Source organism: Macaca nemestrina, chromosome 10 (assembly GCF_043159975.1).
Source record: "Macaca nemestrina isolate mMacNem1 chromosome 10, mMacNem.hap1, whole genome shotgun sequence".
Classification (NCBI taxonomy): domain Eukaryota; kingdom Metazoa; phylum Chordata; class Mammalia; order Primates; family Cercopithecidae; genus Macaca; species Macaca nemestrina.
In genome coordinates, this window is record NC_092134.1 from 70878263 (window position 1) to 70894794 (window position 16532).

The following is a 16532-nucleotide window of genomic DNA, read 5'->3' on the forward strand; positions in this document are numbered from 1 at the left end:
CAGTGAGCGTGTAATGAAGTTTACAAAGCTCTTCCCATAAAATATATGATCTCATTTGAGCTCTCAAGAATCCTATGAGGCAGACACTATAACACAGTGAGAGGTAGTATATATCTGAGGATAGAATATTGGCTCTACCACATAGCAATTGTGTGAGCTTGGGAATATTACTTAAATGCTTTGTATCTTGGTTTCTTCATATGAAAAATGGGGATGACAACTATCCCTACCTCATAGCTGTTGTGGGATTAAATGAGAGAATGCATATAAACATTTTAATAGAGTGCCTGGTCTACAGTAAGTGCTCAATAAATGCTGGCTATTATTATCATCATTATTCTACAGGTAAAGAAACAGACTAGGAAATATTAAGTTCAAAGTCATGATTACTAAGTGGCAAAGCTAGAAGTAGAAATTCTAGTCTAGATATATTCCCACTACCCTGTATTACCTATGAATATCTTTTTTTTTTTTTTTCTTTTTTTGAGACGGAGTCTTGCTCTGTTGCACAGGCTGGAATGCAGTGGTGTGATTTCGGCTCACTGCAGCCTTGACTGCCTGGGCTCAAGCAATTCTCTCACCTCAGCCTCCTGAGTAGCTGGGAACACAAGTGTGTGCACACCCAGATAATTAAAAAATATTTGTACAGATGAGGTTCTTACTGTTACTCAGGCTGGTCTCAAACTCCCGGGCTCAAGTGATCCTTCTGCCTCAGTCTCCCAAAGTGCTGGGATTACAGGCATGAACCACTGTGCCCAGGCCGAACACCTACTTTTAATTAGAATATGTATTATCCTTTTGCACTACTTTTTTTTTTGAGACGGAGTCTTGCTCTGTTGCCCAGGCTGGAGTGCAGTGGCACAATCGTGGCTCACTGCAAGCTCTGCCTCCCGCGTTCACGTCATTCTCCTGCCTCAGCCTCCCGAGTAGAGGGGACTACAGGCGCCCGCCACCAAGCCTGGCTAATTTTTTGTATTTTTAGTAGAGACGGGGTTTCACCATGTTAGCCAGGATGGTCTCGATCTCCTGACCTCGTGATCCACCTGCCTCGGCCTCCCAAAGTGCTGAGATTACAGGCGTGAGCCACCGTGCCGGGCCCCTTTTGCACTATTTTTAAAGTCTACTTTTTGCAGCTGAAAAATGACATTTGAGTTTGACGTTTCAATGGCATTATTGACATCACTTCTTTTAGTGGGAATAGAAGTTAATGACAGGCATTAAAAAGAAAGTGGTCTCTGAAGAATTAGGATGGAGACCACAATCTAGGTTTAAAAGATTTAGCTTTGACTTTTCTTTAAATCTTCAGAAAAATGGAAATATAGTCCATTAGTTGGTAGATGGCAGAAAGAATGTAAGCTCTGTGAAGGTAAGGATATGTGTTTACTGCTGTATCTCCAGACTCTAGAACAGTGATTGGTACACAAACATATGCTTAATGAATAAATATTAAAGTTGAAAAATATCAACTTTAAAACATGTCCTTAATAGTAAGATTCATTTTGCTCTGACATAATTTCCTTTCTAGTATTAACTATTTATAACTAAAAAGTCTAGCATATAGTAATCTAACCATAAAGTAGGGGATTTTTATTAAAAGATTAAGAGTAAGAAATAAAAGACTAAATAAGGCCTTGAATAGCTTTATTGAAATCTGTATAAATAAACATGCACATTTCAAATGTAAACTCAAGTGAACTCAAGTGCAGACAAAATTTTAACCTCTGTCATGCAGGAGGTTAGTTTACATTAAAAAAGAAAAAAAGAAAAAAAAACCAAAAAACAAAAAAACCCAAAGCAGCTTTTAAAATACCAGGATGATAAACCAGCTTTAATATCAAGATATAAAGCAAAGCCATGATCAACATACCTCATTTATCCTGGTCAAATGCATTTTTTTAAAACTTTTAAATGCTAACATAAATAAATAATTTACCAAAATGTGCACTCACAGAGTGAACTTTTATTTACAATACACAATTTATAATCTATTGTATTTGATTAGTTCAAGTGAAGAACATTATACTTTTTGCTTTAATAACAGTGGGACACAAAGCAATTTCTCAGGTAGTCGATATGTGAAATGTGCCCCAGCATTTAGGTTTTCTATTAAAGGCAGTATTGTATGCCAATTTACAATACATTCTTTCAACTAGATCAAAGGGAAAAAGCAGCAAATAAAAATGTTTCAAATGTTCACACATATTTTTGGCATCCTGGATCCTTGAATGTGGTGAACTAAAATCAAATTCAAGGTGTTTATGCTGTATATACTGTACAGGTTCTGACTCTGGAACATGCAAATGCCATTTCTCTTATAACAAGTTACCTTCTGAGAAAAGCTGTAAGGCTATGGTGAATTCCATCAGGAACACACAAAGAAAGTTAACAGACCTACCTTTATAGCCAATTGTCCATTAATGATTTAAAGGCCAGTATATGAAAAAAATTTCTCATTTAAGCTTGATGCAATTATTACTATGGATACAGAATACTATTAAGTCTGTCCTTATATTACAATAATTGGGAGAGCTAAAGTTGCCAAATTACCACAAAATGGGGTAGAGAAAAACAGACAGCAAAAATTTTAATTTTGGACCAACACCCAATTAAAGATATGCATTTTAAAGCAAAAAATGTTTCTGAATGTCTGAAGAATAGATCCCAATAGCAGTAAATAATACTTACATGTAACTGAAAAATGACTTTAGATGGAGTATGAAATCTAGAACCTGTTTCCACAGTGGCAGTAAAATGAATATAATATTCTGGATTTTTAATGGTACTACAAAAGGAAATAGCTTTTCCAAGGTTGTTTCTCGTATCATGATTTGGTTTTTTAATAGGCCCACATTGATTACCGGGATAAATTTGAAACTGTGGTTTTTGAAGAATGCTGCCGCAGTATTTATGCCACATTGATACTGCAGCTAAATATCATAGTAGTATGTATGGCAGCCTAATGCACATGAACTAGATTATCCAAAAACTAAGTTCAGCCATAGTTTTCTTGCAGTATTATTAGAGCAAAATAAAGGACCAACATCCACAAATTTAACATTTGTCATCAACTCACATCCAAAAAATTAAAGGAAACATAATTAATCAAAACAGCAGCAAACTTAAAAGGGATTTATTTGTGATTTCCTATATATATTTAGCTTGTAAATACAAGACTGTAAATGTATTAAGAGACAATTTCTGTTAAAGTTTTCATTGTGTTTCACTTCAAGTACTGCACAAGTTAAAATCTGATAAAGGATTTACATTCGGTTATCTGAAACTCCCCATCTCAGACTTTTGTTTTAATGTGGTGGGTAACTTCATCATTTCCATAGATACCACCAGCAGGAAAGTCTCTCTTTTATGGCTTCTAGGACTTTCATTAGTTAGTGTGCATACAGTTTTCATTTTCTATATCATTGTCATTATCATTGCTATCTTCATCACTTTCTAATGGGATGCCAGTGGCAGCTGAAGCACCTTTAGTTTCTCGGTCAAGAGGAAAAAAGCCAGTTCCACTGAAAGTGTCTTGTCTCTGGTAGAAGAGTACATATGCTGCTTTGGACTGTCAAAACAAAGGATGTTAAAATGGTTATGATTCTCAAATATCACATTAAACACATTATGAATTTTTAGGTGGTCACCAATTTTGGTGAGAGGGCATAAATCAAATAGAAAAACCATGCATGGTCAAATGGAAGTTACCAAAATTCATTAAATAGAAGACAATTTCTAATAAAGGAAGAATGGTCGTTAGAATTACAAATTTTTATGTGCTTCTAAATTATTTGGACCAAGAAATAAATGCAACTGTGTCACAGATTAACCTAGTTACTCTAATGTAAAACAGAATTCTACGCTTTCTTTCCTGTCATCTCTTAAGGAAAAGGTAAATTCCTTCCTTCTAATACTAGTCACTTCATCCCATGTTTGCTGTAGAGTCCACCTTTTCCTACCATCTTAAAGATACTGTTCCATCAATGATCACTGTGTATCTTTAATGAGTCCTTATCCACTGGACTTTTCTCTTTGGCCTTAACAAATACCTAAGGTTTTTCCTATCTATAAGTCCCTCTCCATTCTACCTCCCCTTCTAGCTGCCATATACCTCCTCTCTTCCTCTTCCTCACAGTCAGGGTGATAAACAGAATAGTCAATACTCATCATTCACTCTCATGCACACTTCTCAACTCAAAGTAATCTAGCTTTTCCCCAAACCATCCTAGTAAAATGGCTTTCAGTAGGGTCAATAACCTAATAAACAACTGAAATGGGTGCCCTTTTCCGTTCTTTTGGTCAATCTCTCACTATTTAATTTAATTTAATGCTTCACTATTTCTTTTCCTATCAACAAAACAATTTTTTGCTTCTGTGACAACACTACTCAGATCTCCTACTATCTCTTTGGCTTCTTCTCAGACTCTTCTGTGGACTCATTAAATCCTGACCTTTAAACATACTATGTTCTGTCCTCAGCCTACCATTGTCTCAACCTGTATCCTCTCACTAGATGACTCACTTAAACCTATGGCTTCAACTGCTGCCTAAGGCTGACAACTCAAATGTATAACCTAAATCAGTTCTCACCCCTGAACTCCAGTCTTATTAGTCCAACAACCTAATGGAAATTTCCACACAGTTATCATACAGGCATCTCAAGCTTCAACAGCAACTATTCTTTCTATATTCCCAATCTTGGTGAATGGTGAAGTAAAAGTCATCTTAAACTTCTCCTTCTCTGGATCTCTACATCTATTACCTTTATTATATCTTTTATCAAGTTATATTAATTCTATCCAGTAAATATCTCATAAATCCATTCTTCCCTTGTTTATATTGTTCTAACTACTATTTTAATTGCTTAAATTATGTGACAGCCTCCTGTATGGCTTTTCTGTTTCTTTATTCAGTGTCTCCAATCTATCTTCTATGATGTTCTCAGAGAAATGTGAAGACACAAACTGAACAATGTTATTCTCTTGCTTCACAATCTAATGGCTTCTCATAGTCTGTAAGAAAATCTCTAAACAACTAGAATGCCACTTGATCTAAGCGCTAAATTTATCTCCAGCCTAATTTCTTCCCCATGTCCCTTTAAGAGCTTTTCCTTTCAGTCACATCCAATTATGTGCTGTTCCCTTAAAATATCATGCTTTGTCATGCCTCCTTGTTTTTGTAGATACAGTTTTCTTTGCTTAGAACACCTTTTGTTTAATTTACTCTTATTTTTACTAGCAGACGAGGTCAGACATCATCTTTACCACAAGAACTTCCCTGTACTGGTATTATCCCCTCAAACCCTAAATCTGAGTTGAGACAGAAGTTCCCTTTCTAAGTGGCCATAGTAAGGTATTTAATAGTACTTATTATGCTGTAATTGTTAATTTACTTCTCTGTCTTCTTTAGTTTATAAATCAGAGATAGCTACCTTTTAAGCTCTGGACTGAGTGACAACTGTCTTTTTAACTCTGTTTAGAATGGAGTCTTTTGTGTATCTCTCTCTATCGTATTCAATTTGTTGACTAAATGAAGAATCATCATTGTTAAAATGCATGGCAACATCAAATTCGTAAACTATATATAAACAAGATAACTGTTTATTTGAAGCCAAGATTAGGGCAGTGTTGTTAACAAGACTGATGAGGAGGTGGGCAATTTGAGAATGTCTGGACTGGGAGATTAAGGAGGAGAACAGAATTGAATTTCTTTTGCAGAAAAAAAGAAATTAGGAGTTTAAGTGTAAACAAAAAATGTGGTTAATTAAAACACAATTTAAAAAATATTTATAGTATTCAAGTCTCTCTGTCATAGATACGGGGAGATAAATGACAGCATATATACATATATATGTATGCATCTGTGTGTACACAAACCCATACTGAGAGAGTCAGCGGTGGATGATAAACTGATGCAAGTGTGAACAGATGGAACTTCCTCATTTTTTTACTATTCAGAAAATATCAAAGTAGTAAGTACACAAGTATTAATCCTTTATAAATCTGTAATTTGTTTTATCTAATTATATCATTTTGAGTTTAAATACTTAATTTTCATAAGGCAAGATAAGACTTTAAAGATCACAGATACGGTAAGGTACTTCAAGGATTTTTTTTCTCTTGTTTAAACATCCTGGCTTTAAGTAGTCAATGTCTAGAAAGTTAAGAGCTGAATCTACTTTCCAAAGAAAAACTTAATTATTTTTATTAGAAACTCCATGTTGAAAACTACCAAAAATTTTTTTACCTTGCAATTTATACTTTTGTTAGTGGGAAAATTTAGAAGACAAATTTCCATTTAGGGGACAATTTGACATTTCTTTAAATAAGAGTCAGTCTCTTTTAGCTACTCAAGCTACTAGAATATAAATTACAGTGTTCCATGAGCCCCTTTTATTAATTTATATTCACTTCTTAAGGCAGTGAATCCCATAGTTTTCAGGAAATATAAGACAAACTTACCACAATTTGGTCTTCAGATGCAGTGGAGACACTACTGTCATCAAAATAGTACCATTTTCCATCATCTTTATTTTTTGCAAAAGCAGTATCTAATGAAAAAAATATAATCACTGTGACAAAAATGATCTTGGTTTTCTGGGGAACTCCTCAAAACTCTATAATCATCTATATAAGGAATATCTACTAAAACTGCCTGATAATCATCTATGAGGCTTATTTATTACACATTCAATTGATTCAAATGATTTCTAATTTCCGCAATTAGATACCTAAAATAATTTTCATATAAGTTGAAACATTCTTTTTTCATCTCAGGAAAAAACATTATTTTTAAATTCACAGAATAACACTAATGATAATAAATGGTAATTAACATTCATGTAGTGCTTACTGTGTACCAGGCATAGTGTTATGCACTTTACATGTATTGTCTCATAAAGAAGGTATTATCATTACAATTCTCCCCACCTTAGAGACAGGAAATTAAGACATCAAAAGAAGGATAATTTACTCAAGGTAGTATACTGTTAGCTAGCAGTTAGGATTTAAACCTAGATCTGTTTCTGACTTCATAGTTTGAAATTTCAACTATTATTAAATTTTCTATAACAATTTCTTTTCTGATACCTCTACTCATTATGCTATAGTGTTTTTTTTTTTTTTTTTTTTTTTTTAAAACACCAGAATCTCTTTTAGTCTTTAACAAAAGTATAGTCGGTCCTGTGCATACATGGGTTCTGCATCCCTGAACCCAACCAACCACAGATCAAAAATATTTGAGAAAAAAAAATTCCACAAAGTCCTGAAGAGTAAAACTTGAATTTACCATGTGCTGAGTACTATGCTACATTCATGTGAATGAAGTGATGTGCAGGCATTGTATTAGGTATTACAAATAATCTATACATACAAGTATATGAGAGGATGTGGGTAGGTTATATGCAAATACTACAATATTTTATATAAGGAACTTGAACATCTGTGGTAACCACTGATACAAAGGATTGACTCTACACAGCAAGAAAAAGGCAAAAAGTGATTCATTAATCCACATAATTTTTAAAGATCTGCTTTAAGTTAAAAAAATGCCCCTTCTCCCATCCCATGCCTTGTATAAACTACTCAATAACTGAAGAAATAAAGTTGCACAATGTTTCCAAAATAATTATATGTGGTCATTGCTTCTAAAAAGTGACACTTTGTAGGGTATGGCTTCTAAATAATTCTTCCCATCCTAAAGTAAATATTATTATTCTTCTCATTTGTATGTAAATACAAAATTGAGGTATTATCCTTAATATGGCTGAAATCAAAGGGCAATATTCTCTTTCTATTAAGTTACCTGTTTAGATGATGTTCAGAGGGAATGACAATACTTTGAAAGTAAGGTAAGCATTATCTTTGGTGAACCTCCACTGGTGGCCAGAAGATAATTCAAAAGACAAGCCGATCAACCAACCAGCCAACTAACCAATCAATCACAATAAAATAACGGTTTAAATTCTAAGTTGTTTGGTTAACGATTTTACTGAGTACCTAGCAGGTGGAAGAATGTTTCATATTCTACCTGGTGTTGGTTCCCTCTCTTCAAAAGTCAACCATGGAGAGAAACCGTAGAAGCAGAGGAAAGTTAGAGTCAAAGGAACTAACAACAACAACAAAAAATTGAGAACCCTGTTCTCAATATATGAACTCAATAATATTTCTGTGTGCATTCAAGATGGCTGCAGAATGCGACAGAATGGATGGAGACAGAAATGAGAAAACAATCTAGAAGAAAGCTTTTAAATTTCATGCTTCAATTTTTGTCACAGAAATCAGCAATACTTAGGCTAACTGAATCAGAGTCTTATTGCTGTTTGAAAGTCCTGTTGGGCTAACAAAATATTTGACAACTAATATGACTGTACCCCATGCAGCTGGTTAAAAATCAGCCTTGGTGAGGAGTGGAATGAAACAGCAGTGGGCTGAACACTTTGAGCACACTTTTCTCTGTTTTCTCTCCTTCCAGCTACAAAGGACCTCTGCTAAGCTGTTGCTGTGCATGCTGTATTGTTTCTTGACCTGTATCCTTTCTTAAATCTAAGTAAACCTGGTGCTGGGTGCAGCCTTTTGTGTGCTGTGAGTTCGTTGATCTCAACCCAAGACCAGCGCAGAGCAGATGCTGCACTTAGGTCTGTGTGATCTGTAAGAGACACACTCAACACAAAGGCACAGAGTTTGTAAATTAAATGATATCAAGAAGAAAGCTAGAGTAACACTTGTAATACCTGAGAAAAAGAAAAAAGGGGCAAAGAATGTCAAATCCCGGTGTTAAAAGGAACAACAGAGAAAGAAGAGCTACCCATTATGAACATAAGTATAACTATGCAAAATATTAACAACTAATAAAACTGTTGGGAGAAGCAGGTCAATCAACACTTTAGTAGGAGTCCTGACAAATTCCTCTCAGGAATAAAATGAACATAAAAAATAACCAGGGATAGTAATGGTTTGAATACAGTGATAAGCTTAAAATATCACAGATATAAAGAACTCTATATTTAAATGGGGAATGTATATATTTTTTCAAGCATACAAACATTTAAGGAACAGACCATGTACTAAGACATGTTGGAACTTTCAGACTCCTAAAGATTAATGTAGACGATGCTCTCAACTGCTATGTAATAAAAGAATGAAGTGACAAACTCTATATTTGAAAACTAAGCATATGATTAAATGACATTGTGCTAATTAGGAAATCATAAAGGAATGAAAATCTGAAGCACAGCTAAAGCAGTACTTAGCAGAAATTTATAGCCTTTTAATTAGCCTTCAATATAGGAGAAACAATGAAAAGCAAAAAGCTAAGCATTCAATTCAAGAAGTTGCAAGAAGAGTAACATAGAAACCCAAAGTAACAAGAGGAACCATACAATGAAAGGAAGGGAAGAAATCAATTAGATAGAATAAATACATACAAGCCAGGTGTGGTGGTGTGCACCTGTAGTCCCAGCCACTCAGAAGGCTGAGGTAGGAGGATCTCTTGAGCCCAGGAGTTCAAGACCAGCCTGGGCACCATGGTGAAACCCCACTGCTACTAAAAATACAAAAAATTAGCTGGGTGTGGTGGCATGTGCCTGTAGTCCCAGCTACTTGGGAGGCAAAGGTGGTAGGATCACTTGAATCCAGGAGGTAGAGGTTGCAGTGAGCCAAGATCGTGCAACTGTACTCCAGCCTGGTGACAGAGAGAGACCTGGTCTAAAAAAAAATGTATAGATAAAATAAAATATAATAATTATAAAAAGTATAAACACATACAACAACAAAAATAAAAATTTAATAAGATGAAAAGCTAATTCTTTGAAAAGACTAATAAGATAGAAATCTCAGAAGACCGATACTTTTTTTTCTTTTTTGAGACAGTCTTGCTCTGTTGCCAGGTCAGAGTGCAATGCTGTGATCTCGGCTTACTGCAACCTCCGGCTCCCCGGTTCAAGCGATTCTCCTACCTCAGCCTCCCGAGTAGCTGGGATTACAGGCACGCACCACCACACCCAGCTAATTTTTGTATTTTCAGTAGAGACGGGGTTTCACCACGTTGGCCAGGATGCTCTTGATCTCCTGACCTTGTGATTCACCCACCTCCACTTCCCAAAGTGCTGGGATCACAGGCATGAGCCACTGTGCCTGGCCAAGAAGAATTGATTTAAAAAAAAAAAAAGAGAGAGAAAAAGAATGAAAATAGGATAAAAACAGTGTGATATAAGCATTACAAACAGCAATTCTTAAATAAAATGAAAAACCTCAATGAAAGGGATACATTTTTAGAAACAGAGAGAACATCAAAATATACACAAAAGGAAAAAGAAAACTGAATAGACCAATAGGCATGACATAAATAAAAACAATATGTCTGTAAAGCCTAAATGGCTTTACGGGTTAATTCTACTAGACTTTGATGAACAGTTAATTCCTATATTGTACTAGATGTTCCAAAAACCAGAAAAAGGATAAAGCATCTCAGCTTGTTTTATGACTCTAACTTTTATTCCAAACTAAGATAATGAAAATATAAAACACTTACAAAACCATTTCACTTATGAATGAAATTGTAACAACCCTAAATAAGTTTGACTAAATCCAACTGTGTATCAAAAAATATATAATGATAAGTAAGATATATCCAAGGAATGTAAATATCATTCAACAGAAAAATCAACTGCTTGCAGAGTGTCGAGTGTTAGAGCCATCCTGGGGGGCAATCTGGTAACATTTACTCACTTAAACTCAGCAATTTCACTTTTGGGTATGCAGCCTAAATAAATTCTTACATAGGATACCATAAACAATGGTTTATCAGTCTTACAGTGGTAGAAAGTGAAAGGCAATTTAGATGTCCATCATGAGGTAAGTGGAGACAGAAAATATGGTAGATGTAAATTATAAGCAGTGAGAAACAACTGACTAAATGGACACAAAGTAACACAGATAAGTCTTAATAAGTGTTGAGATCTAGTGAGATCTATAGCACAGTACCAATTAAATTAATAAATATTAATGATTTATAAGAGTATCTGCATCAAACATGTTAGAAAGCAAAGGGGAAGGAGAATGTGGAGGGAAATGCACTCTAAATGGGACAACATTCCCTCCTGGGCCTTGAACTGAGGAGTATGATGAACTCAATTCTCTATACCCTATGTGAAAAAAAAATGTTCAAAAGCTGACTCATTCATTAATCAATACTGAACTACTATATGCAAGACACATCTGATATTTTATCCTTAAGAAGCAATAAATATCTTAAAGAAAAAAGTCTGGAGTTCTTCAAACACCATGATTGGGTAAAAAGGCAAACTGTCAACTTACAGTGTCCTCCTCCCATCCCTCCATAGTGGTTGGAAACAGCAATCAAATTATAGCGGCAAGGACCTGCATTTGGATTAATTAAGAATTCCGACATATCCAAGTCACTGTTTAAAAAAGAAACCAAGTTAATTTTTATGTTGTCCCTAAATGCAATGAATTCTATTCCCTTCTGCCATTGTTGTTTGACATATATATATATATATATATGTATATATATCCCTCTCTCACTAAAGAAATTATGAGTCAAATAACTTACAAAACAAATCATACATGTACCTCTGAGATATTAATGTTTTGGCAAATATTTGTTTATGGGTTGAAAATTTTAAAATGCTTCATTGAGGATATTGAAGAGATATCTACACTCTCATGTTTGTTGCAGCAATGTTTGCAACAGCTAAGATTTAGAAACAATCAAATCTTGTTGATTTGATGAAACTATGTGTTGCAATGTTGATGGAACTAAGTGTCTATCAACAGATAAATGGCTAAAGAAAATCTGGTACATATACACAATGAAGTACTATTCAGCTATAAAAAAGAATGAGATCCTGCCATTTCCAACAACATGGATGGAACTGGAGATTACGTTAAATGAAATAAGCCAGGCACAGAAAGACAACAGCCCATGTTCTCATTTGTGGGATCTCAAAATCGAAAGAATTGAACTCATGGACAGTGAGAGTAGAAGGATGGTTACTAGAGGATGGCAAGGGTGGTGGGAAGGTAGGGGAGAGGTGGGGTGGGGATGGTTAATGAATTAAAAAAAAAATGAATGAATAAAACATACTATTTGATCACACAACAGGGTGACTATAGTATTAATTATACATTTTAAAATAACTAAGCGTGTGATTGGATTGTAACACAAAGGATAAATGTTTGAGAGGATGGATACCCCATTCTCCATAATGTGACTATTTCACATTCCATCAAAACATCTCATGTACCCCACAAATATATACACCTACTATGTACCCATAAAAATTAAAAAATAAAAAAAATAAAAATGTTGAATGTTGTCATTTAGATTAACGTTTTTATGCTAACACATTTAACTCTCAGTATACCAGGAAAAACAGTCATCGCTATTGACCATCTGGGTCCAGTAGATCTTCATTTTAAAGTCAATTTTAGAAAGTACTTTATGGGCAGGGTCGGAGATTAAAAAAAAAAAGAAGTGACTTATGTGAAGAAAAATATAGGAATAGTGAAAACAACTTTCTTAGAAGTTTTAAAAAATATTAATATATCAAACCCTAATTTTATTCTACATTTGCTGTCTTTGATGACCTATATACCTGAAATGGGCAACATCCCTTGAATGTGACTGACTAATCATAATCTATCATTCAAGAACCTGGAAAATGACTATCTTGTAAATAGCTTATTATTATTTCTGGTTGTTCTTCTTGTATCTGCATCATTAAAAAACAATAATGATTCTAAATTTTAAATACATCTCTAATAGATTCTAGTTTGTCATTACTTCTGATTCTTTATTTTTTTTTTTTGAGACGGAGTCTCGCTCTGTCACTAGGTAGGCTGGAGTGCAGTGGCGCGATCTCAGCTCACTGCAATCTCCACCTCCCGGGTTCAAGCGATTTTCCTTCCTCAGCCTCCCGAGTAGCTGGGACTACAGGCACGTGCCACCACGCCTGGCTAATTTTTTTTGTATTTTGGTAGGGATGGGGTTTCACCATGTTGGCTAGGATGGTTTTGATCTCCTGACCTCGTGATCTGTCCACCTCGGTCTCCCATAGTGCTGGGATTACAGGCGTGAGCCACTGTGCCCAGCCCTGATTCTTTTTCTTATACTTACATTGCCAAATGCTATATTCTTGAAAACTTATAGCTCACTATTTTGTTAAAGAGAAAATGATCTTTTTTTCACTCAATAATTACAAATAATTTTAAACTTATAACCACCAATTATATTGAGTAATCCAATGAATATTTTATGTAATCTATTTCCTTCTAGTTACCTTTGTAGATACACCTGCCTTTAGCAATTGTCCACTTACTAACTGTATCAAGTACATTTTGGTGCACAAATATCACAGAATATGAAATAATACCACTGAAAGTTTTCTTTGCAAAATGGGATAGTACTAAGTTCTTGTACAAAATATTGTGTGATGCAGTCCTTCCTATTGAATGACTAAGTGATTGGGAATACAATGTTTCCTTTTTGTCATTCTGAATTCTCAACTGTTCAGTAAAAGCAGGGGAAGAAAAAAAGAGAGATAAAGCATGAAGATGTATACAGACTTCTTTGTACTTCTTTACAGACAAGATCAGGGTGCGTTCAAGGTGGTATGGCCATAGATGTATCTTTTTACAAATATGATGTCATATAATGGCAATACGAAAACTGAAGGATGATGTAATAGGGATGATTTATTTCACTACAGTGTTATCCTTCTAAGCAATTCCATTATTCTGTTTTATTTTAGTCTTTTTGAAAACAGCATATTTAGGGCTGGGCGTGGTGGCTCATGCCTGTAATCCCAGCACTTTGGGAGGTCAAGGCAGGCGGATCACTTGAGGTCAGGAGTTTGAGACCAGCCTGGTCAATATGGTGAAACCTTGTCTGTACTAAAAATACAAAAATTAGCTGGGCATGGTGGCAGGTGGCTGTAATCCCAGCTACTTGGGAGGCTGAGGCAGGAGAATCACTTGAATCCAGGAGGTGGAGGTTGCAGTGAGCCGAGATTGTGCCATTGCACTCCAGCCTGGGCAACAGAGTGAGACTCTGTCTCAAAAAACAAACAAACAAACAAACAAACAAAAAAAAAACCACCAAGAAAACTCAACATATTTAGAAGTAAGTGATGAGTAATGATGAAATAATTCCTAGATAAACAAAATTACTAAGTACCATAAAGTATCTTAGATTTATAAATGAGACCAATTAACCCATAGGTAATATAACACAAAAGGAGTTTTATTGTTTTTAGTTTTTAAAAGTATATTTCCTCTTTGGTCTTTGGAAAATCTCTAAGAAAAAATAAAAATTTTGAAACACTGATCCTTATAAATTGTTAGAACTACTCAAAAACAAACTTGAAAGCTGAAATTGGGTCCAATGGCACCTGATATTTACTAAAGGATAATAACAAAAAGCATCAAGTAAATTTGAAAGAAGAGCTGCTCAATACTTATAAAATACAATTAAAGCTTACTTGATAGGGAAATCAACTAAGGTATCCAACTTGTCTCTCATGTATCGACTGTAAGAAAATCGCTTGAGATGTACTACAAGTACTGGAGGCAAGGACCATAAATCCAATTTCTTTGTGGCTTGCTGATGTTCTTTACAATTCGGACAATACCTAAGAATAAAGAGAAGTATTTAAAGCTTGATAGAGGTACAAACAACCCCCATTAATGAAAATAACAAAAAATGTTCGGAAAGTTCTACATTTATTCAGTGGGCAATTATCGTATGCCTAATATGTACCAGGTTGAAAGCAACTCTTGTTATTTTTATTTTCAACACATTTTCCAAAAAGGTTAAACCATTATAAATTAATATACAAACAAATATTTAAAGACATAATGAGGGCTAGATTATTTCTCTTTTAGTATGCAAAAAAGACATCTGTGCTGGAAGATAGGTATTAGAAAATCTCAAAACTGGGCTCTAATGGAATAACATCACTTTTCCTAAAAAGCTTCTCTCAAAATGATTACGTAGCTAAAATTTCTTGGAAAACAAGTAACTAAAATGAATTATTAATAGTATAATGGCTATTAGGAAAAACAGTAATAAAATTAAGGCAACACTGTAACAGTATTTTTTAAGACATTCCTATCCCTCTTAAAAGGCTACCACTTATATAAAGAATCCTTTACTATTTAAAACATCAAAGAGAATTTAGTAATTACTTTTTCAAGTTAATGTGGCACGTATCTCAGAATAAACCCTTAAAGAAAACAAAAACAATTATTTAATTTTGTCTCTTACCAGGGATCTTCAGCACCTAGCTTTTCTTTTGTTGTAAAAAGTTCAATGCAATCTTTTAATTTCACAAAGGGTTTTTTAGGAGGTTTATACTCCACACTTTCATGTTTTTCAAAGTCCTAAAGAGAAGTATTTCTTGAGTTAAGAGAACAAATGAAACAAAACTCATTTTAGTGGTACCATCTTACTATGAATAATAATGAAAACTCCTAAACTTTCTCAAAAGAATCATAAAGCTTATTTCAGTTGAGATTTATATCATACTTCTAAATAATTCCTGTACACTCCTATATGGATGAGCAAAACATGTTCAAAATGAACTCTGAACCTTTGGGGAAAAAAAGGTATTTTTGCAAAGACTTTCTTTTCTAGTTCATGACCAATTTTTTACTGGCAAAATGAACATTTGGTGGAAGCAAAGAATGTAACACAACAGTATGATTATCTCTGGTAATCACATAAAGTAAATCAAGGAAAGGTAAATAAGTGAGTGATGACTTACCTCAGCAGCATTTTCATCAAAATATCGTTTTTTCAAATCAGGATCCCAATCCAAAGCAAGAAAAGATCTTTCTAAGGTGGAAAACATATTTTTTCTTTAAAATTTAATATGTCTTAGTATTAAAGTATATTTTAATGTTAGGATATACACTAGAATAAATAAATAGCAATCTTTTCTACTTGTACAGGTGATTAGGGCAAATAGCAGTTTCCAAGCCACTGAAATAATTTAAAAGTTTAAAAAAAGATAGAAAACTTAAGCATGAATTCAATCTCCATTTATGAAACACAGACACACATTTTGGTCTACTTAGATATTAAGTCCTTTCATATAAAATTTGAGATAGAAAAGTAAATGGTGTATTTCTTGACAGGGCTGAATTTCATGGTTTTCACCTAAAAAACAAAAAAACATGCTCTGCTTGTTTAATGTTCAAGCCATTTTTCACAAATACTTACCATCTAGCCTAAGCTGCCTATCATCAAATCTTATATGTCTGGTATCATCTTTGATGTAGTTGATATCAGTATTGCCTAAGTTGTTGAACTGGAATGTAAACAATCGTTTTTTGTGTCCCGTGAGTTGACCTTTGCAAGTGTCCTCAGTACATAATCCATTTTCAGAATCATTATCTCCTCCAACTGAATCTTCAGACTGACTGTTTTCATTCTCTGAGGGAAGTTCTTGATCCTGGCTGGATTCATCATCTGGCTCATCTGTTTCCATTTCACCTAATTTTAGATATTAGAGA

At 34.3% G+C, this 16532-nt stretch overlaps 1 protein-coding gene across 6 annotated transcripts in view; it reads right to left on the minus strand.

Moving 5' to 3' along the window:
• Positions 1-1624: 1624 nt before the first annotated feature.
• Positions 1625-16532, minus strand: part of LOC105474041 (ubiquitin specific peptidase 15) — a 146379-nt gene continuing 131471 nt past the window's right edge. For 3 of the 6 annotated variants that reach the window (XM_011728353.3, XM_011728352.2, XM_011728355.3), the window contains 7 exons: positions 16240-16512; positions 15782-15852; positions 15283-15398; positions 14498-14647; positions 11313-11416; positions 6459-6547; positions 1625-3565 (listed from right to left, as the gene is read on the minus strand). In XM_011728353.3, coding sequence (XP_011726655.1) covers positions 3383-3565; positions 6459-6547; positions 11313-11416; positions 14498-14647; positions 15283-15398; positions 15782-15852; positions 16240-16512 — 986 coding nt within the window. In that variant the 3' untranslated portion in view covers positions 1625-3382. Of the gene's footprint in view, positions 3566-6458; positions 6548-10085; positions 10131-11312; positions 11417-14497; positions 14648-15282; positions 15415-15781; positions 15853-16239; positions 16513-16532 lie in introns of those variants that run through there. The other 3 variants (XM_071071522.1, XM_071071521.1, XM_024790444.2) reach the window with 2 other exon arrangements.